This window comes from Schistocerca americana, chromosome 7, assembly GCF_021461395.2.
Source record: "Schistocerca americana isolate TAMUIC-IGC-003095 chromosome 7, iqSchAmer2.1, whole genome shotgun sequence".
Taxonomy (NCBI): domain Eukaryota; kingdom Metazoa; phylum Arthropoda; class Insecta; order Orthoptera; family Acrididae; genus Schistocerca; species Schistocerca americana.
In genome coordinates this window covers 475,964,907-475,991,967 of record NC_060125.1, presented here as the reverse complement: position 1 = coordinate 475,991,967, position 27,061 = coordinate 475,964,907, and the positions used below count along the sequence as shown (strand labels likewise).

The window sequence follows — 27,061 nt, the reverse complement described above, 5'->3', positions numbered from 1 at the left end:
CTTCTTTTTATTGGTGCGTATGATGTCAGGTTTGTTATGTGGTGTTGTTTTATCTGTTATAATGGTTCGGTTCCAGTATAATTTGTATTTATCATTTTCCAGTACATTTTGTGGTGCATACTTGTATGTGGGAATGTGTTGTTTTATTAGTTTATGTTGTATGGCAAGTTGTTGATGTATTATTTTTGCTACACTGTCATGTCTTCTGGGGTATTCTGTATTTGCTAGTATTGTACATCCGCTTGTGATGTGATCTACTGTTTCTATTTGTTGTTTGCAAAGTCTGCATTTATCTGTTGTGGTATTGGGATCTTTAATAATATGTTTGCTGTAATATATGGTGTTTATTGTTTGATCCTGTATTGCAATCATGAATCCTTCCGTCTCACTGTATATATTGCCTTTTCTTAGCCATGTGTTGGATGCGTCTTGATTGATGTGTGGCTGTGTTAGATGATACGGGTGCTTGCCATGTAGTGTTTTCTTTTTCCAATTTACTTTCTATGTATCCGTTGATGTTATGTGATCTAAAGGGTTGTAGAAGTGGTTATGAAATTGCAGTGGTGTAGCCGATGTATTTATATGAGTGATTGCTTTGTGTACTTTGCTAGTTTCTGCTCGTTCTAGAAAGAATTTTCTTAAATTGTCTACCTGTCCATAATGTATGTTTTTTATGTCGATAAATCCCCTTCCTCCTTCCTTTCTGCTTAATGTGAATCTTTCAGTTGCTGAATGTATGTGATGTATTCTATATTTGTGGCATTGTGATCGTGTAAGTGTATTGAGTGCTTCTAGGTCTGTGTTACTCCATTTCACTACTCCAAATGAATAGGTCAATATTAGTATAGCGTAAGTATTTATAGCTTTTGTCTTGTTTCTTGCTGTCAATTCTGTTTTCAGTATTTTTGTTAGTCTTTGTCTATATTTTTCTTTTAGTTCTTCTTTAATATTTGTATTATCTATTCCTATTTTTTGTCTGTATCCTAGATATTTATAGGCATCTATTTTTTCCATCGCTTCTATGCAGTCGCTGTGGTTATCCAATATGTAATCATCTTGTTTAGTGTGTTTTCCCTTGACTATGCTATTTTTCTTACATTTGTCTGTTCCAAAAGCCATATTATATCATTGCTGAATACTTCTGTTATCTCTAGTAATTGGTTGAGTTGTTGATTTGTTGCTGCCAGTAGTTTTAGATCATCCATGTATAGCAAATGTGTGATTTTGTGTGGGTATGTTCCAGTAACATTGTATCCATAATTTTTATTGTTTAGCATGTTGGATAGTGGGTTCAGAACAAGGCAGAACCAGAAAGGACTTAATGAGTCTCCTTGGTATATTCCACACTTAATCTGTATTGGCTGTGATGTGATATTTGAATTTGTTTGGATATTAAGTGTGGTTTTCCAATTTTTCATTACTACGTTTAGGAACTGTATTAATTTAGGATCTACTTTGTGTATTTCCAATATTTGTAGTAACCATGAATGGGGTACACTATCAAAAGCTTTTTGGTAATTAATGTATGCGTAGTGTAGCGACCTTTGTTTAGTTTTAGCTTGATATGTCACTTCTGTATCTATTATCAGTTGCTCTTTACATCCTCGTGCTCCTTTGCAACAGCTTTTTTGTTCTTCATTTATAATTTTGTTCTGTGTTGTATGTGTCATTAATTTCTGTGTAATGACTGAAGTTAATATTTTGTATATTGTTGGTAGGCATGTTATGGGGCGATATTTTGCTGAGTTGTTGTGTCTGCTTGATCTTTAGGTTTCAGATATGTTATTCCATGTGTAAGTGTATCTGGGAATGTGTATGGGTCTGCAATGTAACTGTTAAATAATTTATATTTAAAAACAAAGATGATGTGACTTACCATACAAAAGCGCTGGCAGGTCGATAGAAACACAAACAAACACCTGTTGCATTTCGAAATCTTTTCTGTCGTCTTATTTTCTCTTTCTGTTTTTGCCAGTAGGTTCACTTTGTATTCACCTTCTCCTTTTTACTGTAATCTACTATACATCTTTGCCTCTGTACTTCCGCCTCGACTGACATCTCTGCCCAAACTCTTTGCCTTTACAAATGTCTGCTTGTGTCTGTGTATGTGCGGATGGATATCTGTGTGTGTGTGTGTGTGTGTGTGTGTGTGTGTGTGTGTGTGTGTGTGTGTGTGTGCGCGTGCGCGTGCGCGCGCGCGCGCGCGAGCGAGTGTATACCTGTCCTTTTTTCCCCCTAAGGTAAGTCTTTCTGCTCCCGGGATTGGAATGACTCCTTACCCTCTCCCTTAAAACCCACATCCTTTCGTCTTTCCCTCTCCTTCCCTCTTTCCTGATGAAGCAACCGTTTGTTGCGAAAGCTTGAATTTTGTGTGTATGTATGTGTTTGTGTTTCTATAGAGCTGTCAGCGCTTTTGTATGGTAAGTCACATCATCTTTGTTTTTGAATATATTTTTCCCATGTGGAATGTTTCCCTCTATTATGTTAAATAATTTAGATAGATGTGAATGTGTTGAGGTTAACTTCTTTAGCCAGATATTTGCTGTTTTATCTTTTCCAGGGGCTTTCCAATTGTGCGTAGAATTAATTGCTTGGGTGACTTCATGTTGCAAAATTACCACTTCAGGCATTTGTGGTATCATCTTGTATGTGTGTGTTTCTGCTTGTATCCACCATGCATGTCTTATGTTGTACCGGGTTTGACCATATGTTGCTCCAGAAGTGTTCCATGACTGTTATATTTGGTGGATTGTCTATTTTAATGTGTGTGTTATCTATTGTCTGGTAAATTCTTTTGGTGTGTGTTGAATGTTTTGTTTTGTTTCCTTCTATTTTCACTTTTTTTGTATCTTCTAAGTCGTCGTAATTTTTGCTTCTGTTCATCTATTTGCTCTATCGCTTCTTGTTGTGAGATTTTACCTAACCTTTTTCGTTTTTTGTCTGATATTTCATTTCTTATAAATTGTGTTAGCTGTCCGATGTCTTTTCTCAGTTTTTCTATTCTGATCTGTAGCCTGTGTTGCCATGCTGGTTTTGCGGGTTTCTTCTGTGTGTTGGTTGGTTCTGATATCTGCCTAGTATGTATATTTAGTGTAGTGAGTGCTCCTATATAAACCAGTAGTTTTAACTCTTCCATAGTAGTATTTTCATTTATTTTGTTGTGTATGATTGTGTTGATAGTTGTTATTGTTGTTTCGACTTGTGGGTTATTTGGTGGTCTATGCAAGAATGGTCTAATGTCTGTATTTGTGTCTTTGTATTCTATATGTGTCAGCTGAAATTTTTCTTCTATATCTAACATGTGTGTCACTTCGTGTTCTATTTGTGCTTGTTCTGGTGGCTGTCTTAAGATTTCGTTTTCCTCTGATTGTTTAATTGATGCGTGTTGTTCTTGGTTTGTTTGCTCTGGGATGTTTGAATCTATTACTGTATTTTCTTCTTCTTCTGACTGTACATTATTTTGTTCCAGTATTTGTTGTACTTGTTGTTTGATGTTTTCTAATTCTGACTGGGGTATCCTGTTATTTGTGATTATTACACGGATCTGATCAGCTAGTCATTGTTCTGTTAAAAATTTTAATTCTGGGTATCTGGTAATAAATGTTGTGTATACTTGTGATCTGTATCCAGTTGGGTTGGTTCCCAAGTTTATTGCTTGGTAATAACTGAACATGAGGTGTCGGTTAACTTCATCTGACCATCTCATCCTCTGTCTTTGTTTTCCTTCCGGGGTGGTTGCAGGAAGCATGTCCTGCAGAACACCTCTATTTGGATTTAAATCATTTTCCGTGTGGCTAGCAGTGTTGTTACCATTATGGACGGGCATAGGGTTCAAGCGTCGTCCCCGACCATGACAGCGCTAGTCCGAGGCTTCATTAGTTCTGTCCTGAACCAACTAATCACACTAAAAGGGGGGAGGGGGGGGGGGGGTTAGCCCTATTAGTGGTTTGTTCTTTTCGTCGCCTTTTATGACTGGCAGAACATACCGGAGGCCTATTCTTTTCCTGGGCCTCCATATCATCATCATCATCATCATCATCTTCATCATCATTAATCCAGATGCTAGCAAGTTTTTTCTTTCTTTTGTGTGGCTGTCAATGACTCAGCATTTCTTCATGTTGGAGAGTCATCTCCTTTAATCCAAAAGTATACATTCTATCAGAACTTTCCTACAACATTAATGACCATTGTCACAAAATTCTATGAATCTCTGATTTATGTCCTCTATCCAAATCAAAACCAAATGACTGCTATCAGATCTGAAAACAATACTGCACTTTATAAGCTGTGCACTCACCTTGTGTACGAGGTTAGCTGTTTTCATCACTTCAATTAGATGTCTAAAGGAATGCAGGATGTCTTGATACCTGCTGGCAGGTATCATCCATGTTCATGTGAACTACAGTCTGCAATTGACTGCCTTCACTGGGGTGTGCTAATAGCTACTGCCAGAACTGCCTCCATATCTCTTGGCAGAATCCCCTACAAACAAACTAAGTACACATTGTTCTTTCCTTTCAACCTGCAAACTCCATTATCCAACTGATGGTAAAGCCCCATAAAAGCACACATACCAAGCATATAACAACTTTGTTTTATAGTAGGAAAATTTTGGTAGACTGTGGAAGCTTTAGAAGTAAAGGAGACCACTCAACAAAAAGTAGAAGCATTGAGTCATCATCATCAACAATGTCTGCTTGCAGCACAGCTCTAGTCAGGAAGGTTATAGCTCATAGTTCACAATTTGGGATGCAAGAAGAATTGCGTTTAACTGCCTTGAACCCACGGTAGCATATACATCATGGGAAGTCTTGTTATAAAATGCAATAGTTCAGACACTCACCGAGTCTTAACTTTTCTCGGGGGAACTCCCACTTCTTGTCATATGGAAGTAGTTCAGCCTGTTCATCAACAGGAAGGTCTGGATTCATGTTACTTATTGCCCCTTCTGTAAAATGCATAAGACCAGCAATCCTCTGTTCTTTGCGATTTTTCTGTTGAACAAAAGAGTTATTTTTAATTACATCAATCCAATAGAAAATTAAATTCATGTTGTTTTAAAATTAAAATCAATTAGCAAGCTTTCCACTTTCTGTTACACTTCTAATGACACTACATTTATGCATTTTACTACTGTTTCATGCAGAGGGACAGAGGGTCTTTTCGTCTCTTTCCTTTGTTTCTTTTTTTCATTTAACTTGTGGTAAATAACTAGAATGGAGAACACCTTTCATTGTTTCATGTAGTGTAAAACATTCTGCTTCTATTATCTGAAATTTACGCCCACCAGCAGAATGCTAATATGTTCACGATTACTACCAAAGTTCTCAGTGCTTTGACCCCCTTACTTACAGGTTTAAAATTGTAAGTATTATGCTGAGAGAGAAAAATGGAAACAAACCCATAAACAATAGAGTGTTTATCTCAGAAATATATAATTTTAAAACAGAATTTCAGTCCCATACTTACCTTCAGGAGAAATAGACTGCTGACAGACACACCCTAGTTCCCTTTTCAGGGAAGGAGTGAGTGATAGACTGGGGCTAAAAAGAAAGGGCAGCTCACACAGACCCCTGGATGGTAAGACCCACTTATCCTCACAACTTGTGGATCCCTCTATCTTGGGGACGAAGTGAGCTGCCCTTTCTTAAAGGGACCATTATTTTTATTTCTATATTTCTATTGTTTTTTGGACCCGTTATCTTACAGTTATAAAACATGTCATACACTTCAATTTACTGACACCAGTTCGACAGTTGCAAGGGAGAGTGCATGCCTAGGTGCTAGGTGTGATATTTACTATTGATTTGGAAAGTGTACAGTGATATTTTCACGTATTGCAGTGGTAGTCTGTGTTCTGTGGTGTTAATTGTCACTAATCTATGCAATATCTTTGCTGTCTTTTCAGTTACTATGTATGATGTCAGTTTCTCATCAATAAGTACACCTAAGTATGTTGTATGTTTGTGTGATATTCTTATGTTAACAATATGGAAAAGGTAGAGTGCCACTCAGCCCACAGAGGAAGTAGTGAGACTGATAAGTACAATGAAAAAGAATGCTAGAAATATTTTAGCTTTAGGATGAAGTCCTCCTCCAGAAGTAGTAAAAAACACACACAATCACACAGCAGTGACGCGCACGCGCGCAGCTCCTGACTTTTAAAGAATATAACACCAGATCTAATTTTGTGCTTAGTTTTGAGTATGTAATATATTTTCTAATTTATTTTGACTATTCCTAATTAATACTTTTGTTATAGGATGAAATCAGTAATTGTTTCATAACTTAAATTCTGTTGTTGACTTATAAACAAATATAAATATCTGTACTAATTATAAACATTTGGAAAATAAAACACTGGCAATCTGTAAGTATTTATTTGGCTCTGTTCGAAAAGATGTTAGCAAAGCCAGCCCTTAATTCCAAAGTAATTACCAGTTTTGTCAAAAGTAAAGAACTATGAAACAATTGTGCAACTGTCTGCTACATCATTTAAAGTATTCCGTTTGAACTCCCACCCCCCTATTTTTCAGCCAGTATAACAATGCAATACATCGACACATAGGACAATTAATGAAGAAATAAAGCACGCGAAAATCACATAGTCTCATTTGAACCACTAGTACAAGAGTGTCAGCATTTTTAAAATTTCATTGTTAAACCAAGATGGGTCTTTTCGGTCCTTAATCCACTTACTCGGCATATACTTCTCTGAAGCATAATTTACAGTCCATTTAAACTCTGTCCATGATTCCTCTACATCCATCATACTGGAACTAAATTGTCTTAATCCACTGTCTATGTAAGATGCTAACAACGGCTTATCTGCTCTTTCTAGCAGAAGTACTCTCCTAGCCTTCTTGATTAATTTATTAACTTTAGTAATCATAGTCGCTATGATGACACCATCTGGGTCTATTGCAAGCATATGAGCCAAACGGTAAAGGGTTGGGAGCAGTAGTGGAGAAGGAACAGACAAGGAAATTGCATAGGTTGGGTGGATAGCAGAATGCCACTGTGAGAAGGGTGGGTTGGGTAATTCTCATTTGAGGACACAATGAAAGACAGTTGATACCATAATGGAGAATGTGATTCAGTTGCTCCAGTCCTGAGTAATACTGAGTTGCGAGATGAGTGCTCCTTTGTGGCCAGATAGTGGTTATGTGGGGGATAGTAGGTGATTTGTGGGATGAGATACAGATGATCAGTTTCTGAACAATGTTGGAAGGGTAATTTTGGTCCGTGAAGGCCTCAGTTAGACTGTTGAATAATTTGGAGCTTGTCACTACAGATGTAACAAATATGGGATGCTAGATGGTGGTGATGGTGAACAGCGGACTCGTGCAACGGTTGAGATGGAGGTTGACATCAAGGAAAGTAGCTTGCTGGGCTGAGGAGGACCAGATGAAGCAAATGAGGGAGGTGGTATTGAGGTTCTGGAAGAATGTCAGTAGGATGTCCTCACCCTCATTCCAGATCACGAAGATGTCATCAATGAATCTGAACCAACTGAGGGTGTTTGGGACTCCCAACGACTATGGAGGATTCCTCTAGATTGCCCATGAACAGGTTAGTGTAGATGGTGCCATGTAGATGCCCACTGCAGCACAACAGATCTGTTTGTAGGTTATGCCTCCCCATCACATTCCTGCATGCTCCAACAGGCAGTACGAGCATCTTCTGCCACCTCTCCTCCCGCCCACCCCACTCGCACATCTTGCTCACTCCCATTACCAACTCCAGGTAGTTTGCTGCTCATGCCAGAAGTCACAGTTGGGCCTTATCAGACAGTGGCCATGTGTGCGTAACTACTACTTGTTTGAATATGTAAAGTTTCCCACTTCTGACGGAGTTTGTCCAAAAACTGGAATATTTCTAGCCTTCTTTTTCAGTGTGTCCACCTGTGACTCTACACCTCCGATAAGTGGTGAGCCACACACTGTCTTCTCTATATTATTGTTAATCAAGCCTGGACTTTCCATTGTTTGATTAGGTTTATGTTATCTAGTTTAATTGCTGGATTTATTTACACTGTGCCTTTCAGAAGCCTGCATAATTTTTTATGTGGTGTTGTGGGATTTGTTTTGTCTGTACCCAGTGTTTGTTTATTTTAATGAACCACTGACTTTTTTGCTCAAGCTGAGCTCATGAGTCTGCAGAGACCATTAGCAACTGGTTGGCTGCATAAGCAATGATTCCAATGATGCAATAATTGAACTCAATTACATTTAATAGAGATGCTGTTGTGAAGTCCTATGCACTGATTCCTGCAGTCATCTCAAGGTGATTTCCTGAACAACTGGTATTTGCCTGCATGCCACTCGCCCATCATGTCATACAATGGTCAAGAAAGCTTGTATACAAGGCAGAAGGTAACTGCAAATCTCTCAGCCTTGCAAACATGATGGACCAGCATACATTATTAAATTCGCCTGCTGAGTCAATAAGAAATTGTTAGTTCCGAAAGCTGGGACACTGCATGCATTCTGTTTGTGTTTAAGGAATGATAATACAAGAATGTCTGTAGGTGAATTCTTTTATCCCCTTCTACATGCTACAGGGAATGAACTGACTTGCTTATATGTATACTTGTTACTGTACAAGCCATTTCCACCATAATACACAGCGAAGTTTAAACAAATTAAAATACTGTGTGTTTAAGAAAAAAAGAAAAATTCACAATACTTACTCTGTCTCTTAGCATTTTTACAGCAAGTACAGCAGCGAGAATAAATATGACAACTAGAGCTACAGCAACAACAATACTTATTACCGTACCACCTTCATCTAAAAATAGAAAAAAAAGAAGTGTTAGAGAATCATCTGTGTTACTGGGTTATATTTTGTGCAATATCTTGTGTTATCAGGAACAGACACAAAAGTGAACAAACCTTTGAATTTCAATGTAGCTGTTACTGATTTCCGGTCATTTTTATTTCTGGGATTTATGGCAGTACATGTGTATAACCCTGCATGTTCTGCTGTGAACTGTTTAATTACAAGAGTAGTATGGTTATGCATAAATTCTATTGATGTGTCATTTGGCTTCACAGGAAGTGGCTTTCCATCCTGGAATGAAAAATTACAGTTCAAACAAATGTAATCGTACTAATGAAACACACTTATCATTAAGCCCTAACACACAACCCACAGTATTTACAGAGGGCAGTTTTCTTTTCCTGTTTTAATCTTTCAGGTAACTACAATAGTATGAACCATTTGAAACAGAATTATATAAATAGCTAACTAAAAATTCAGCAAAAAAGCAGCTTAATAAAAATGAAACTGATATGGCTAATAAAAACACAAAGGACAGACTGTGGATTAAAACTGGTCCTGACCCGATTGCGGCACTATTTTTGGAGGTTGGCACTATGATTGTGAGACTGTTGTCTAGCAACAGCAGGGCCAGAGAGAGTGTGTTGTCCAACAGAGAATGTGTGCATGGGGTGAAGAAAGAGTTGCTGGTAGACAGTCATCAGGACAGGTGCAGCCTGGCAGTGTTGTGGACTAGATGCCATAGCGGGTGAATTCTAGTGTCTGATTCCACACATCAGCTTTGAGCAATTATGTCATTTCTGAGGCAAAAATGCTACATACAGACAATCTATGAAAGCAGTGGATCATACTCTACACCAAATGTAGCATACGATAAAATTACAATCCCATTCATGCAGTTATTAACTCAGTCATGAATTATAACTAAACGAATGGAAGATAATGAAAATAATTAAGAACAAGAATTAAAAACAAATTTTCATGTCTGATAAGAGGTACACTCGCAATTTATGCAAGTGGAAAAGCACGGAGAACCCTTAAATTGCATTACAGTAAAGCACATGGTGAAGACTTACTGTTATAAAATAGCATTAATTTTACTATTAATTACTGAATCTAACGGGAGAAGCACAGGGGAGGTTGGCGTTTTGGGCGAGGAGAAACTAAAATGTAACAGAAAAACAGGAAAATGAAATGAATGACAACAAATATGAAACAGTAGAATGAAATGTGGAGAAACTGACACACTAAATTCTAAACGAAAAGACAGTGTATGACTAACAAATATCTACAAAAATAAAGACTATCAGAATTGATAACTAGAATTAACCTATGTAGGTAAATTCCAGTTAAAGATTCCAACCACTCCATGATTCATATGGAAATTATTTTTGCAGTTTTATGCACTGAAACGTAACAGCATTTTTACATTTGTAATTGCTCTCTAAAACTACTGCAGTGTATAACAAAAAATTAGAATCAGTAACTAGAACTGACCTCCTATCTACGTCAATTCTAATTACCGATTCTGTTGGAATTTAGAATCGATGCCTCTGCTACATATTTATCTTTGCCGCAGTTGCTACGGACACTTTTATAGACGTTCCTATTAACATGGTTGTGTTTAGCCTACCCTTGTGTTACATTTGTTCTGTGCGAGTTAATAAAAGCATTTATGTTCACTTTCCAACCATAACCGCATCTTTATTTCAAGGTTAAGTAACGACAGGTTATGGGCCCAGGCACAGTCACCCAGTGGTTTATTTTAAGTAAGTAAGAACTATGTTTTTTCATCGCATCAAGATTCAGATACGGAACGCCAATATCACGAGTTGAGTCACTGTTAATTCGTTGCCAGTAACTGAAAAACTGAAAGGAAGAGAAAATTACAATTTGCAATGAAAACTTATTTATAGCACGAACAATTGTGGCAATGTATAATGGGCGGGATAAAAGATGAAGTTAAGATATGCACTGCAAGGGCCAAAATAATCTTAGTTGATCCAACTATTTATGTGAATCTGCAGCGCACGTCATCTGCAAAAGAAGCATGGGATAAATTAAAACAAACTCAAGAGGATTAAGGACTTTATTGAAGAACAGGCTTGTTGAGAACGCTTTTCCTAACATGATTAGAGAACTGTTCAATTGTGGAAGAATACGTTGTTGTTGTGGTCTTCAGTCCTGAGACTGGTTTGATGCAGCTCTCCATGCTACTCTATCCTGTGCAAGCTTCTTCATCTCACAGTACCTACTGCAACCTACATCCTTCTGAATCTGCTTAGTGTATTCATCTCTTGGTCTCCCTCTACGATTTTTACCCTCCACGCTGCCCTCCAATGCTAAATTTGTGATCCCTTGATGCCTCAAAACATGTCCTACCAACCGATCCCTTCTTCTAGTCAAGTTGTGCCACAAACTTCTCTTCTCCCCAATCCTATTCAATACCTCCTCATTAGTTACCTGATCTACCCACCTTATCTTCAGCATTCTTCTGTAGCACCATATTTCGAAAGCTTCTATTCTCTTCTTGTCCAAACTAGTTATCGTTCTTGTTTCACTTCCATACATGGCTACACTCCATACAAACACTTTCAGAAACTACTTCCTGACACTTAAATCTATACTCGATGTTAACAAATTTCTCTTCTTAAAAAACGCTTTCATTGCCATTGCCAGTCTACATTTTATATCCTCTCTACTTCGACCATCATCGGTTATTTTACTCCCTAAATAGCAAAACTCCTTTACTACTTTAAGTGTCTCATTTCCTAATCTAATTCCCTCAGCATCACCCGACTTAACACGACTACATTCCATTATCCTCGTTTTGCTTTTGTTGATGTTCATCTTATATCCTCCTTTCAAGACACTGTCCATTCCGTTCAACTGCTCTTCCAAGTCCTTTGCTGTCTCTGACAGAATTACGTCATCGGCGAACCTCAAAGTTTTTACTTCTTCTCCATGAATTTTAATACCTACTCCGATTTTTTCTTTTGTTTCCTTTACTGCTTGCTCAATATACATCTACATCTACATCTACATCTACATCTATACTCCGCGAGCCACCTTACGGTGTGTGGCAGAGGGTACTTATTGTACCACTATCTGATCCCCCCTTCCCTGTTCCATTCACGAATTGTGCGTGGGAAGAACGACTGCTTGTAAGTCTCCGTATTTGCTCTAATTTCTCGGATCTTTTCGTTGTGATCATTACGCGAGATATATGTGGGCGGTAGTAATATGTTGCCCATCTCTTCCCGGAATGTGCTCTCTCGTAATTTCGATAATAAACCTCTCCGTATTGCGTAACGCCTTTCTTGAAGTGTCCGCCACTGGAGCTTGTTCAGCATCTCCGTAACGCTCTCGCGCTGACTAAATGTCCCCATGACGAATCGCGCTGCTTTTCGCTGGATCATGTCTATCTCTTCTATTAATCCAACCTGGTAAGGGTCCCATACCGATGAGCAATACTCAAGAATCGGACGAACAAGCGTTTTGTAAGCTACTTCTTTCGTCGATGAGTCACATTTTCTTAGAATTCTTCCTATGAATCTCAACCTGGCGCCTGCTTTTCCCACTATTTGTTTTATGTGATCATTCCACTTCAGATCGCTCCGGATAGTAACTCCTAAGTATTTTACGGTAATTACCGCTTCCAATGATTTACCACCTATGGCATAATCGTACTGGAATGGATTTCTGCTCCTATGTATGTGCATTATATTACATTTATCTACGTTTAGGGAAAGCTGCCAGCTGTCGCACCATGCATTAATCCTCTGCAGGTCCTCCTGGAGTACGTACGAGTCTTCTGATGTTGCTACTTTCTTGTAGACAACCGTGTCATCTGCAAATAGCCTCACGGAGCTACCGATGTTGTCAACTAAGTCATTTATGTATATTGTAAACAATAAAGGTCCTATCACGCTTCCCTGCGGTACTCCCGAAATTACCTCTACATCTGCAGATTTTGAACCGTTAAGAATGACATGTTGTGTTCTTTCTTCTAGGAAATCCTGAATCCAATCACAAACCTGGTCCGATATTCCGTAAGCTCGTATTTTTTTCACTAAACGTAAGTGCGGAACCGTATCAAATGCCTTCCTGAAGTCCAGGAATACGGCATCAATCTGCTCGCCAGTGTCTACGGCACTGTGAATTTCTTGGGCAAATAGGGCGAGCTGAGTTTCACATGATCTCTGTTTGCGGAATCCATGTTGGTTATGATGAAGGAGATTTGTATTATCTAAGAACGTCATAATACGAGAACACAAAACATGTTCCATTATTCTACAACAGATTGACGTAAGCGAAATAGGCCTATAATTATTCGCATCTGATTTATGACCCTTCTTGAAAATGGGAACGACCTGCGCTTTCTTCCAGTCGCTAGGTACTTTACGTTCTTCCAGCGATCTACGATAAATTGCTGATAGAAAGGGGGCAAGTTCTTTAGCATAATCACTGTAGAATCTTAAGGGTATCTCGTCTGGTCCGGATGCTTTTCCGCTACTAAGTGACAGCAGTTGTTTTTCAATTCCGATATCGTTTATTTCAATATTTTCCATTTTGGCGTCCGTGCGACGGCTGAAGTCAGGGACCCTGTTACGATTTTCCGCAGTGAAACAGTTTCGGAACACTGAATTCAGTATTTCTGCCTTTCTTTGGTCGTCCTCTGTTTCGGTGCCATCGTGGTCAACGAGTGACTGAATAGGGGATTTAGATCCGCTTACCAATTTTACATATGACCAAAACTTTTTAGGGTTCTTGTATAGATTGTTTGCCAATGTTTTATGTTCGAATTCGTTGAATGCTTCTCTCATTGCTCTCTTTACGCTCTTTTTCGCTTCGTTCAGCTTTTCCTTATCAGCTATGATTTGACTACTCTTAAACCTATGATGAAGCTTTCTTTGTTTCCGTAGTACCTTTCGTACATGATTGTTATACCACGGTGGATCTTTCCCCTCGCTTTGGACCTTAGTCGGTACGAACTTATCTAAGGCGTACTGGACGATGTTTCTGAATTTTTTCCATTTTTGTTCCACATCCTCTTCCTCAGAAATGAACGTTTGATGGTGGTCACTCAGATATTCTGCGATTTGTGCCCTATCACTCTTGTTAAGCAAATATATTTTCCTTCCTTTCTTGGCATTTCTTATTACACTTGTAGTCATTGATGCAACCACTGACTTATGATCACTGATACCCTCTTCTACATTCACGGAGTCGAAAAGTTCCGGTCTATTTGTTGCTATGAGGTCTAAAACGTTAGCTTCACGAGTTGGTTCTCTAACTATCTGCTCGAAGTAATTCTCGGACAAGGCAGTCAGGATAATGTCACAAGAGTCTCTGTCCCTGGCTCCAGTTCTGATTGTGTGACTATCCCATTCTATACCTGGTAGATTGAAGTCTCCCCCTATTACAATAGTATGATCACGAAACTTCTTCACGACGTTCTGCAGGTTCTCTCTGAGGCGCTCAACTACTACGGTTGCTGATGCAGGTGGTCTATAGAAGCATCCGACTATCATATCTGACCCACCTTTGATACTTAACTTAACCCAGATTATTTCACATTCGCATTCGCTAATAACTTCACTGGATATTATTGAATTCTTTACTGCTATAAATACTCCTCCACCATTGGCGTCAGATTGAATAACATCGGGGAGAGGCTACAACCCTGTCTCACTCCTTTCCCAACCACTGCTTCCCTTTCATGCCCCTCGAGTCTTATAACTGCCATCTGGTTTCTGTACAAATTGTAAATAGCCTTTCGCTCCCTGTATTTTGCCCCTGCCACCTTCAGAATTTGAAAGAGAGTATTCCAGTTAACATTGTCAAAAGCTTTCTGTAAGTCTACAAATGCTAGAAACGTAGGTTTGCCTTTTCTTAATCTTTCTTCTAAGGTAAGTCGTAAGGTCAGTATTGCCTCACGTGTTCCAACATTTCTACGGAATCCAAACTGATCTTCCCCGAAGTCGGCTTCTACCAGTTTTTCCATTCGTCTGTAAAGAATTCGCATTAGTATTTTCCCGCCGTGACATATTAAACTGATAGTTCGGTAGTTTTCACATCTGTCAACACCTGCTTTCTTTGGGATTGGAATTATTATATTCTTCTTGAAGTCTGAGGGAATTTCGCCAGTCTCATACATCGTGCTCACTAGATGGTAGAGTTTTGTTAGGACTGGCTCTGCCGAGGCCATCAATAGTTCTAATGGAATGTTGTCTACTCCCGGGGCCTTGTTTCGACTCAGGTCTTTCAGTGCTCTGTCAAACTCAAAAAGAATACGTGTCGAGATTAATTTCAACATCAAATAAATTGAATGATCGTAACTTTGAAGTGAAAGACAAGTGGGTAGGATGTATCTTGTTAGCTGGGCTGCCTAAAGAGTAAAAACCAATGATAATGGCTTTAGAGAACTCAAACTCAATGATAGCGGGCACTTCCATTAAAAATAAATTACTACAGAAAGTAAAGGATGAAGCGTGTGGCAACTCATATGTTAATGACATGGCACTCCACGCGAATAAAAAAGACAAGCAAATCAGCTCACACCACAATCCCAGAGGTCCAAGATGTTACAACTGCAACAAATATGGACACACAGTGAAAAATTGTCGCAGTAAAAACAAGGCGAGTGAAAAATCAGTAATTAAATAAACATTCTTCATGATGCCACCATCAACTAAAGCTATGCCCAAAGACTGGTTTGTGGATTCTGGTGCATCAGCTCACATGTCAAACCGTCCATGCGATTTAAATTTTGTAGCGTCAGTTCCCAGTTCACAAGTGGGCGTGGCCAATAACAAAAATTTACCCGTTAAAGGGACAGGTTGCACGAATATTAAAGCTGTGCCATTCTGAGAGAAAATAAATATTAAGGCGATGGATGTAATTTATGTTCCTCAGCTGAGTACAAATTTACTTTTCATAAGCAAAAGAGTGCAACAGGGTCGCTCAATCATTTTTGACTATAGAGGCCGTCGCATTTGAGATACAGAGAAGAAATTGATAGCTACAGCATCGTTAATCAACGGAATGTATAGGATGGGACAACCAAGTGATCGCAATGCAGAAACAAAATATGCATCCTGGCCTATTGATGTGAATCTGTGGCACAGAAGATTAGACCACCTGCACTCAGATGTGATGGAAGAACTACAAAACGGTTTGGCTAATGGCATCAAACATAAACATACCGGATGTTCCATCCAGTTCAACAAAGAATCATTAAATCCAGAGATGTAATATTTAAAGAAGAAATAATTCAAGAGAATAATAACAAGCCAGGAACATGTGACCATTTGCTGGAAGCAAACCAGATATATATTCCGATCACAAATAAGGAGCAGAACATTACGATTCAAGATGACTCAAGGGACAACAGATCAGATAACCACACTTCAGAATAAACAGGCTCAGTTGAAATAGAAGAAGAATCAGAACCACCTCAGCAAGTGCTCAGAAGATCATCTAGAATATCCATACCAAAGAAGATGGATGATTATGTGACGTATTGTACTAAAGAAGATTCACAAGAATCAGAGCCATCAACTTTGGAAGAAGCTTTGCAATCCAAGATCCTACAAGAGAAATGGTTTCAAGCAATAGAAGAAGAATTGAAGTCACATGCAAAAAATAAAACTTGGGAATCAGCTATCCTCCCTCAAGGCAAAAAAGCGTTTGATGCTAGGTGGGTCTTTAAGATCAAAAAGAGACTTACAATGACAGATAATTCGCCATAAAGCTTGACTTCTAGTTAAGGGATGTTCACAAGTTAAAGGTTTAGACTATGAAGAAACATACTGACCAGTGATACGATACAACTCGCTCAGATATTTGTTTAGTCTACCTGCTAAATATGACTTTGACAATGATCATTGTGAAGTGGTGACAGCTTTTTTGCAAGGTGACTTGAAAGAAGAAATTTATGTTAAAATTCCCACAGTTGGCTACGTGACAAAAAAAGTCAAATATGAAGGTACTAAAATACTCAAGAAAGCTGTGTATGGACTTAAACAGGGAAGTCACTGTTGGAATATCAAACTGGACAAAGTTCTACTAAGTTTAAATTTCAGCAGGTCCACCGCTGATCCATATGCTTATCACAGAAACCAAGAAAGTGATATATTAATTGTAGCTGTTTACGTAGATGACATGGTATTTTGTAACAATATGCAACAGAAAATTGCATTTAAAGAACAACTAAAGGAATAACTTAAACTAAAGGACCTTGGAGAAGTATCCAATTGTCTAGGGATCTGAGTGACAAGAGATCATAAACTTGGACTTGTATGGTTGAATCAGACTTGTTATATGAATCAGATTTTATGAAGGTAATACATGGAAGACTGTAATCCAGTATCCACTCTGCTTGACAATAACCAAACAGTAACTCATGAAATAATGAGCCCAAAAACAGAGAACGAAAGAGATGCCATGAAGAAAGACCCATATAAAGAAGCCATAGGTTAGGTTAGTGTTTTTTTTTTAACGTCCCATCGACAACGAGGTCATTAGGGACGGAGCACAAGCTCGGATTAGGGAAGGATGGGGAAGGAATTCGGCCGTGCCCTTTCAAAGGAACCATCCCGGCATTTGCCTGAAACGATTTAGAGAAATCACAGAAAACCTAAATCAGGATGGCTGGAGACGGGATTGAACCATCGTCCTCCCGAATGCGAGTCCAGTGTGCTAACCACTGCGCCACCTCGCTTGGTAAAGAAGCCATAGGTAGCTAAATGTATGCACAACTAGGTACTAGACCAAATCTAGCGTACTCAATTGGAGTTTTGAGTCTGTTTAATAATAACCCTGGAATATCCCACTGGCAAGCTGTAGTGAATCCTAAGGTATATAGAGGGAACTAAAGACTTCAAGCAACAATTTTCCAAAGATGATCATGACATCACAGGTTACACTGATGCTGACTGAGCTGGGGACATAGGAGATAGAAAATCAACCACTGGTCTTTTATTTATTTTGCACAGTGCAGCAATTTCATGGAATAGTACAAAAAGAACCAACAGTAGCTCTCTCGATGACAGAAGCAGAATATATGACTTTACCTTCTGCAGGTCAGGAAGCACTTTGGCTGCAACGTCTGCAAAGAGAGAGATCCCCATTCCCAAAACAGGGCCTGATAAGATTGTTTTGCAACAACAAAGGTGCAATTGATCTGTCAAAGACAAGTGCATACAAAGGTCGCACTGAACACATTGACACCAGGCATCATTTCATCATGGAAAAGATAGATACAGGAGAAATCACAGAGGAGCAAATTTCCGCAAATGGAATGCTTGCAGATATGACTATGGAGCCACTGCCAAGAACCAGACATCAGCAACTAACACAAGAATTTGAACTCCGAGAATGAAGTACTGAGACATTGCTCCTAGTGGGGGTGTTGGAATTTAGAATCGATGCCTCTGCTACATATTCATCTTTGCCGCAGTTGCTACGGACTGCTTTTATAGACGTTCCTATTAACATGGTTGTTTTGCCACCCTTGTATTACATTCATTCTGCGCATGTTAATAAAAGCATTTATGTTCACTTTCAAACCGTAACCGCGTATTTATTTCAAGTTCAATAACAACAGATTCCAAAACTAATTTTTTTGCAGTAGTTCCGAGAAAAATCAGAATTGCGGAAATCATATTAGCCTACATTTTTGTGCACACACGTGCTGAAGAAATGATGTAATTAATGAATTATTGAATGGTTGGAATCAGCAACTAGAATTGACCTATATAGAAAGGAGAAGACTGGACCAAGGAGAAGAGACAACTGCAAGGCAAAAGAGAGGCCTATGTTCCACACAAACACAGCCAGAGGCTGGAAACTGTCCATGATGATGATGATGATGATGATGATGATGAAGAGGACAGTTCTAGTTACTAATTACAGCTATTTGATGGTTCATAATTTTGGACATATTTGCAGTAAATCTGTGGACTATGTTTTTTGTAGGATCTCTAGATTTCTTACTGATCTCAGAACTACTACGAAAAACTAATAAATACTGTACATAAAGCTTCTAAATTTTCTCTTTTTCATACTAGTGAAGAAAGTAATACCATATGCAAAAATCTTATAACACTTTAGTGCATACACTTCTCGTTAAAACGCTCTAAATAACAAACTGTGGAATGGCTGGAATCGGTAAGTAGAATTGAACTATATAGCCCAATTCCAGTTACTGATTCCAGTACTTGTTAGACCCTACTTCTTGTCAATTTTCACTACTTGTAACTAGTCCCATTAGATTTAACAAGTAGTGTTAACAGTTAACGCTATTTTACAATATTGTCACTTCTTCATGCACTATACTGTACTGGATTTAAAGGTTCTCTGTGCTTTTCTTATTCACACAAATTATGATAATTTATTTCAGACATGTGTACTTCTCTTTTTCTGTTCTAATTTATTTTCTTAACCTTTAATTCTTCTTTTGTAGCAAAGTAATTAATCACTTGAACTGTGTTTGTAATTTTATCGGATGCTACATTTGTTTGTTTACGAATTTGATCAGGCACTTTCAGATATTGCTCTATCTAGTGTCCCTGTTGTAGGTATGATGTCATTGCTCAAAGTCGACGAGTGGAATCTGACACTAGAACTGACCCCACCATAGCTATAGAATAGTCAGAAAATCAAGATTGGTACGCTTGTCTGTGCAATGTTTATTTATGGCTTGTGAAAGTTGCTGCAAGGCACATTAAAGTTTGCTCCGCTCTGTGTTCAATCCATTCAAAATAAACAACAAGAGTAGTCAATGAATCAGCAACATAAGAATGAATATGTCATAACTCTTGTAAAATTTACTTAATTTAATTAGTGTGAATTAAGTCTCCACTCAAAAAAAGATGTATTTAGTTGGATCCATGATAAATGTTCATGGTTATATGTACTAGCCCAAATTCATTTTAAGAGTAGAGATTGGAGATCGATTATTAAGTAACATATTAGGAAGAAACACACATCAAGATTTCATGGTTTTGTCACCCAGAACCCTCTCATGATGTTTCATTATTTGACGATTATGTCTTTCTACAACCCACTCCCCCCTGATAATTCAGTTGAAACTTCTACACAAGTTTATTCACTGGCAATAAACCAACATGTTAATACAAATAAGGGAGAATTTCATCAAAACACTTAATGTGTTTCCAACTATGGATGGGCACTAAAGACACTAGAGAAATGATGAGTCATTAAATCAGAGGCCATATTCAAGCAGCAAAATGGAAACCATATGAAATTTTATGAAGAAGAGCATGAAAAATAGTGCATATTACACATTATTAATATTAACTGCACAAATAGGTCACTAACCTTCAGAAATCTGAATATGAAGTTTCTACAAGCCATTCTATCTAACAGAATGAAACAGATACCAATATCTGCAGGCACTATACAGGCACTGAATGAATCATTATGACTCTAAAAATAAAAATTTACTGTAGAGGACAACATAACCAAGAAGTTATTAACATATGAGTGAAGGATTTAACTGAACTCCTATTGAATGGTTTTGATGGTGTACTGAAACAGGGAATATTTCCTGAACATCTACACTATATAGTTGTAAGACCACTGCATAAAAGATGAGGCAGATGCTGCTAAGTATTGACCAGTATCACTTGTTACAAATATTTTCAAGGTTTTGGAGAAACTAATGCCAATCAGGATTGCTTATCATATTGGTGGCCTTATCATAATCCGCAAAAGCCAGTTTTGGTTTCACAAAAGGGATATCAACTAAAGATGCTACATTTGATTTTGCAATCAAAATTTTGGATACCATCAATATTTGAGGTCACTCCAAATAGAATGTAACTTATCAGAAGCATTAGACTGTCAGTCATAGAAGCTCTTACAGAAAGCAAAATACCTAATTACAACTTGGGCACCATGTGTGTCTGAGCACAACTGGATAGTGGACAGTGCAGAAGAGGTGTTCCGGCATCATCTGAACGGGGGTCAGTTACTTGTGGAGTGCCACTGGTCTTGGGTCCAACATTTTATTTTATTTATTTATTTTAATTTTTTAATTAATTTATTTATTTATTTATATTTTTTTTGTAAAAGACCTAACTCTTAGCAGACAACTTTTTGCTGATATTACTACGATTTTTATCAATAATTCAGTACACATATTTCAAATGACAGTAAATAAGGTGCTCATGGATACTGTGCACTGAGTAACTATTTATGTACCTTCTGTCAACAGTTCAAGCCACGTTTCAGATATCTGCAAAAGACTGTTCTGAAACTTTTGCTTTACATATTGTTTGCCCTTTCACAAATACAGATGTTGCTAAAGCAACATAGTACAGTTACTTTCTAGCAGTTATACAACAGGAATTGTCTCTTGGGGTATCAGAAACTTGCTACAAAAGGCTATATATACAGAAGTAAGTCATACTCAGTATCTTAGAATTGTGAGCTGAGCATTTTTTGGGACTAAATTCTCATAATTGTCACAAAACATACATTCGTTTTTGAGTGTTTTGTAAGAGAAAAAGTCCCTCTTTTAATCCAATAATATGTATCATAGTAGAAGAAAATATTATTTCTACTTTGACATTACAAACCCGAGCACAGAGCACAGTGCAGAAGAGGAGCCACTTCAGGAGCTTCAACTCCACAAATTAAGTTTCTAGGTAATATTAGCTCTTTTTTCCTTAATGACTGATGCTAAGATCATTTTTGACAATAGTAGTGTTTCTGAACTGTAATGTACTTGCATCATGAATATTCACCCTGAGATACAAACAGGTATATATGAAAGCTTATCACTGGATGCATTAATTACAACATTTTTTTCTGTAAGGAAACTTGCCTAACATGTACACATGCAAATATTAATTTATTTGTACTATTTATTTAATCCCATGTAATAATTGTAATAAACACTACAAGATCGCAAAACCGATTCAGTCCAGATCCTGTGTAATGTTCACAACATTGGTCTACAGAACACAGAATAAATAAGATATCAAAATTAATTGGACAACATAATTCACCGTGAGGACTTCAGAATGAACTTATTCAGAGTAAAAATTGTAGGAAGAGAGAGACCAGAAACACTGACACATCAGCCATTAGTGTAAAAAAAAAATGATGTGGTGCAGTTGTAGTAACTACAAACTTTATCATCTCGTCACTGAATGTGTCACACATTACACAATCACCGACAACAGCAACAGCTTCAATAACCCCGGGCCACTTCGATCTATTTCCCCTTCGACAAGGCAAAACAATTTTACTAATTTTCCATTTCTTTTCTACCCTTTCCATATCTGCTAATGAATTTAAAGTGATTACTTTTCCACCAACACATATAAATCTGTGTACTGCAAAACTGAGTTTAGTTTACAAGTTACAATGGATGTTTTGTTATGTATTTCAGTTTTTATACTAATTTGTTAGTATTCTTGTACAACTGTACAATGATTGTTTAATAACTTTTATGCATTAACACAACAGAAATTCTGTAGTGGAAGCAGTAAACATAAAATGACTTCTGGCAACTACTCACCTACTGGTAAATGATAGGTAGCATATATTAATAAAAAACTCACTCTGAAGTGCAAACCCCCCTCCCCAAAAAAGATACATTGCCTGTCTTCATCTTTTGTTCTATAAATAAAAGAAAATTCTTTGAAACTTGTAGCTAAAAGATAATCACCTTCATCCAGACAATTTGAGGTTTTGGAACTCCACTTGGCCTGCAATTAAGGCTGTACCGAGACAGGTTGTCTAAGAGATGTTCACCGCCATTCATGTTTGTGTCCTTGCTGAACTGCGGGCTTTTCATAGCTGCAAACCAACAATGGAATGAACTGTATTAAGGGTGGTGACACAAAAAAATGTTTGGCAACAAAAGTTCTCACGGAAAAGCCGTATAGATGTTTCTAATACTATGTCTCGACACCTAGTTCCAAATATTTATACAACAAGAGCTAAAAATTAGTGGGATTTAGTTAGTAGTGCATAAAATGCTGATACACAGATCTCCAGGCCCTGTTCACTAAATTACACGCACAGCTGCTGGCGTAGTTACTTTGCGATTAACAAAAGTGCACTGGTTGGGGGGCAGTGTTGCCGGCTTAGATGCTTACCAACAAAACCATCATTCCATCTTCATGTGTATTATTTGCATGTAGTACAGCAGAAAGGGCATGGAGGTGTTTGATACAGAGATTCAATGTATCCTCCCCATCATACAATAAGAGTTGGTTTGCCAAGTGGAAATGCAGACAACAACTGTAGGCCACTTGCTCTTAAATCCGTATCTTCTGTTCTACCCCCCCTTCCCCCCCCCCCCTCTCTCTCTCTCTCTCTCTCTCTCTCTCTCTCTCTCTCTCTCTCTCTTACTGTGTTTACTGGAAACTCAACAGCACAAAGCAATGAGCATTAAGTTCAGTTGCCTCATCCCACAGTGTTTTAGTTCCTCCCCAGCAGTTGGAAAAGGATCTAACTTTAATTCTGCAACTAAATTTTGCCCACTGTACTACTTGTACCATGTAATCAACAGTTTGTGAAACAAAAGTTCTGATCATTTATGAGCTAATGTGACAAAATTTCAAATACTGTACCAGTAACAAGTTCAGGACAATGAGTTTATGAGCACAGAAGTGGAAAATAAAAATAAAAATGTGTGATCACTGCATTTTAGACCCCAAATTTACTTCTAATGTAACGTCCTGGAACAGACACCAACAGCCCTCACCAAGTGCTAGTGTTTTCCAACCTGCACCCATCATGAAAGTACCCGCCCAGGTAGCTATGCTTGTTTAATTCATTTGTTGGATGTTCCACAGATCATCTGAACAATTCTTTTATAAAATTATTTGTAATGAGTCAGTTTGCAAGATAAAATGGTTAGTGTCATAGAAGTAATAAGCATTAATAGAAACATTATTATTTTTAGCTCCACTCATGCAACTACCCTTTTTTTGCTACCTCTCAGACATTATATGATATCAGGAAAATGAGCAGAAATTTTATTTGCTGCATACTGAACTCCTTTCTGAGCCAATGACAATTTTAACAATGGGTAATAAATGTTATTTTTTCCCTCTAGCATTGCGGGTATGGACAGCACTTTTTCTCAAATTGTGATGGATTATTTACAATGAATATCATTAGCAAATATATGTTTATTTGTTAATTTACTTGTCCTTTGAATCATTTCTGTACAAGACATGCACATGGTGATGCACAAACATACAACTGATACGGAGAACTCCTAGCATGATGTGATGTGTAGAAATGTACAAACATAACAAAATTTTCACTCTTTTGGAGTGTGCGCTGACATGAAACTCCCTGGCAGATTAAAACTGTGTGCCGGACCAAGACTCGAATTTGGGACCTTTGTCTTTTGCAGGCAAGTGCTCTATCAACTGAGCTACCCAAGGTTGGAGACGAGCTACTGGTGGAATTAAAGCTGTGAGGATGGGACATGAGTCGTGCTTGGGTAGCTCAGTTGGTAGAACCAAATGCAAAGGTCCTGAGTTCGAGTCTCTGTCCGGCACACAGTTTTAATCTGCCCTGAAGTTTCTATGTACAAACATGATTTTACATAGTTCTTAATTATTTTAGCTCCATTTCTTTCTCACATATATACAAAACACGTCTGCTTGGCATAATTAAAGAAGAGTACACAATTTGGATATTTTTCGATGGAATAAGCACAAAACTATTCCACATATATTTTACATTAATGTTTACTTCTTGTACACAATTCATTACTGCAATTTATTTCATATTTCTTTTCATAAATATGGGCCAAAAATTCAGTTACTGTGTAAAAGCAATGATTAAGCAGCTCCCATGAACCCAGAAGCGGATACATATGGGGGTGGCAAAACCCCGCTTTGTCGGGCTGCCCGCATTGCCACCTGGACCACCTCTGACAGTCAGCCCACACGCTATTCGTTCAATTCTTTTGTCAATTGACTCGATTGAATCGAGTTATCGAGTAATTGTACTTTCCTATGTAGCATACACATCCGCGTCGTCATATTTGATACATTTCTGTCTGGCACCTAGATAGCTAACACATGCCTACGAGAAAAATTGCGGCCATTCTATTGATCTCAATACGTTATTCTGTCTGGCATTTGTTCGAGAAAAGTCACAAATATTCTACTGTTTTGTGATTAAAAAGAAACAAATGGGAGAGATTCTTCAATATAAGCAAATGAGCATAACACCCTTGATGATTGTGATTCCGTTATGCAAGTGTTGTCTGTTTGTCCTAGATCTGACTACCCTACTTTGCACATGCTGAACAGAATATTTGCTTGTCTACCTCATCTATTGCAACAGCAGAAAGAAGTTTTTCAACATTGCAACGTACAAAGACATGGCTAAGATCAACAATGGAGGAGGATCGACTTAATGGCTTAGCTCTGTTGAACACTCACCCTGACATTGATCGTCCAATTGATGATTTAATTAACGAATTTGCCAGGAAGAATAGGCACATACAATTCATCATTTAAGGAAGAAAACCACAATTTTAACTTTTTTATATTATAATAAGGCATTGTCTTGTATATGTGTATAATCACTTTAAATAAAAGTTTCTTAAACTTTGCAAGTGACTTTATTATTTTTTGCTACAGTCTGGATGAATAACTGATCTGGTCTTGTAACATTAACCAAAATGGCCTTGCTGTGCAAATACTGCCAACGGCCGAACGCAAGGGGAAACTACATACTTAACTTTTCCAAAGGGCATGCAGCTTTACTGTATGGTTAAATGATGATGGCGTCCTCTTGGGTAAAATATTCCATAGGTAAAATAGTCCCCCATTCAGATCTTGAGGCGGGGACTACTCAGGATGATGTCATCAGCAGAAACAAAACTGCCGTTCTACGGATCAGAGCATGGAATGTCAGACTGCTTAATCGGGCAGGTAGGTTAGAAAATTTGAAAGGGAAAATGGATCTGTTAAAGCTAGATATAGTGGCAATTAGTGAAGTTCGATGGAAGGAGGGACAAGACTTCTGGTCAGGTGAATAGAGGGTTATAAAAACAAAATCAAATAGGGGTAATGCAGCAGTAGGTTTAATAATGCATAAAAAACAAGAGTGTGGGTAGGCTACTACGAACACCACAGTGAACACATTATTGTACCAAAGAGACACGAAGCCCACACCTACCATAGTAGTACAAGTTTATACGCCAACTAGCTCCACAGATGACAAAAAGATTGAAGAAATGTATCATGAGAGAAAGGAAATTATTCAGATAGTGAAGGAGACTGAAATTTAATACTCATGGGCGACTGAAATTCGGTAGTAAGAAAAGGAAGAGAAGGAAAAGTAGTAGGTGAATATGGAATGGGGTTAAGGAATGAAAGAGGAGCCAGCTGGTAGAATTTTGCATAGAGCATAGGTTAATCATAGCTAACACTTGGATTAAGAATTATGGAAAAAGTTTGTATACATGGAAGAGGCCTGAAAACACTAGAAGGTTTCAAATAGATTGTATAATGGCAGGACAGAGCTTTAGTAACCCGGTTTTAAATTGTAAGACATTTCCAGGGGCAGATGTGGACTCTGACCACAATCTACTGGTTGTGAACTGTAGATTAAAATTGCAGAAAGTGCAAAAAGGTGGGAATTTAAGGAGATGGGACCTGGATAAACTGACAAAACCAGAGGTTGTACAAAGTTTCAGGGAGAGCATAAGGGAACAATTGACAGGAATGGGGGAAAGAAATGCAGTAGAAGAAGAATGGGTAGCTCTGAGGGATGAAGTAGTGAAGGCAGCAGAGGATCAAGTAGGCAAAAAGACGAGGGCTAGTAGAAATCCTTGGGTAACAGAAGAAATATTGAATTTAATCGATGAAAGGAGAAAATATAAAAATGCAGTAAATGAAGCAGGCAAAAAGGAATACGAACATCTCAAAAATGAGATCGACAGGATGTGCAAAATGGCTGAGCAGGGATGGCTAGAGGACAAATGTAAGGATGTAGAGGCTTATCTCACTAGGGTAAGAAATTTTGGAACACGTGAGGCAATACTGACCCTACGACTTATCTTAGAAGATAGATTAAGGAAAGGCAAACCTATGTTTCTAGCAGAAAGCTTTTGACAATATTGGCTGGAATACTCTCTTTCTAATTCTGAAGGTGGCACTGGTCAAATACCAGGAGTGAAAGGCCATTTACAATTTGTACAGAAAACAGATGGCAGTTGTAAGAGTCGATGAGCATGAAAGGGAAGCAGTGATCGAGAAGGGCG

General features: G+C 38.0%; 1 protein-coding gene across 5 annotated transcripts in view; it reads right to left on the bottom strand.

The window, feature by feature from the left end:
* Positions 1 to 27,061, bottom strand: part of LOC124623201 (vascular endothelial growth factor receptor 3) — a 512,828-nt gene that overhangs the window by 54,114 nt on the left and 431,653 nt on the right. For all 5 annotated transcript variants that reach the window (XR_006980681.1, XM_047149015.1, XM_047149018.1 and 2 more), the window contains exons 13-16: positions 22,487 to 22,617; positions 8,895 to 9,072; positions 8,693 to 8,790; positions 4,844 to 4,994 (exon numbers count right to left, since the gene is read on the bottom strand). Coding sequence is in view for 4 of the 5 variants with exons in the window: in XM_047149015.1 (XP_047004971.1) it covers positions 4,844 to 4,994; positions 8,693 to 8,790; positions 8,895 to 9,072; positions 22,487 to 22,617 (558 nt within the window). In the remaining variant the exon portion in view is untranslated. The remainder of the gene's footprint in view (positions 1 to 4,843; positions 4,995 to 8,692; positions 8,791 to 8,894; positions 9,073 to 22,486; positions 22,618 to 27,061) is intronic.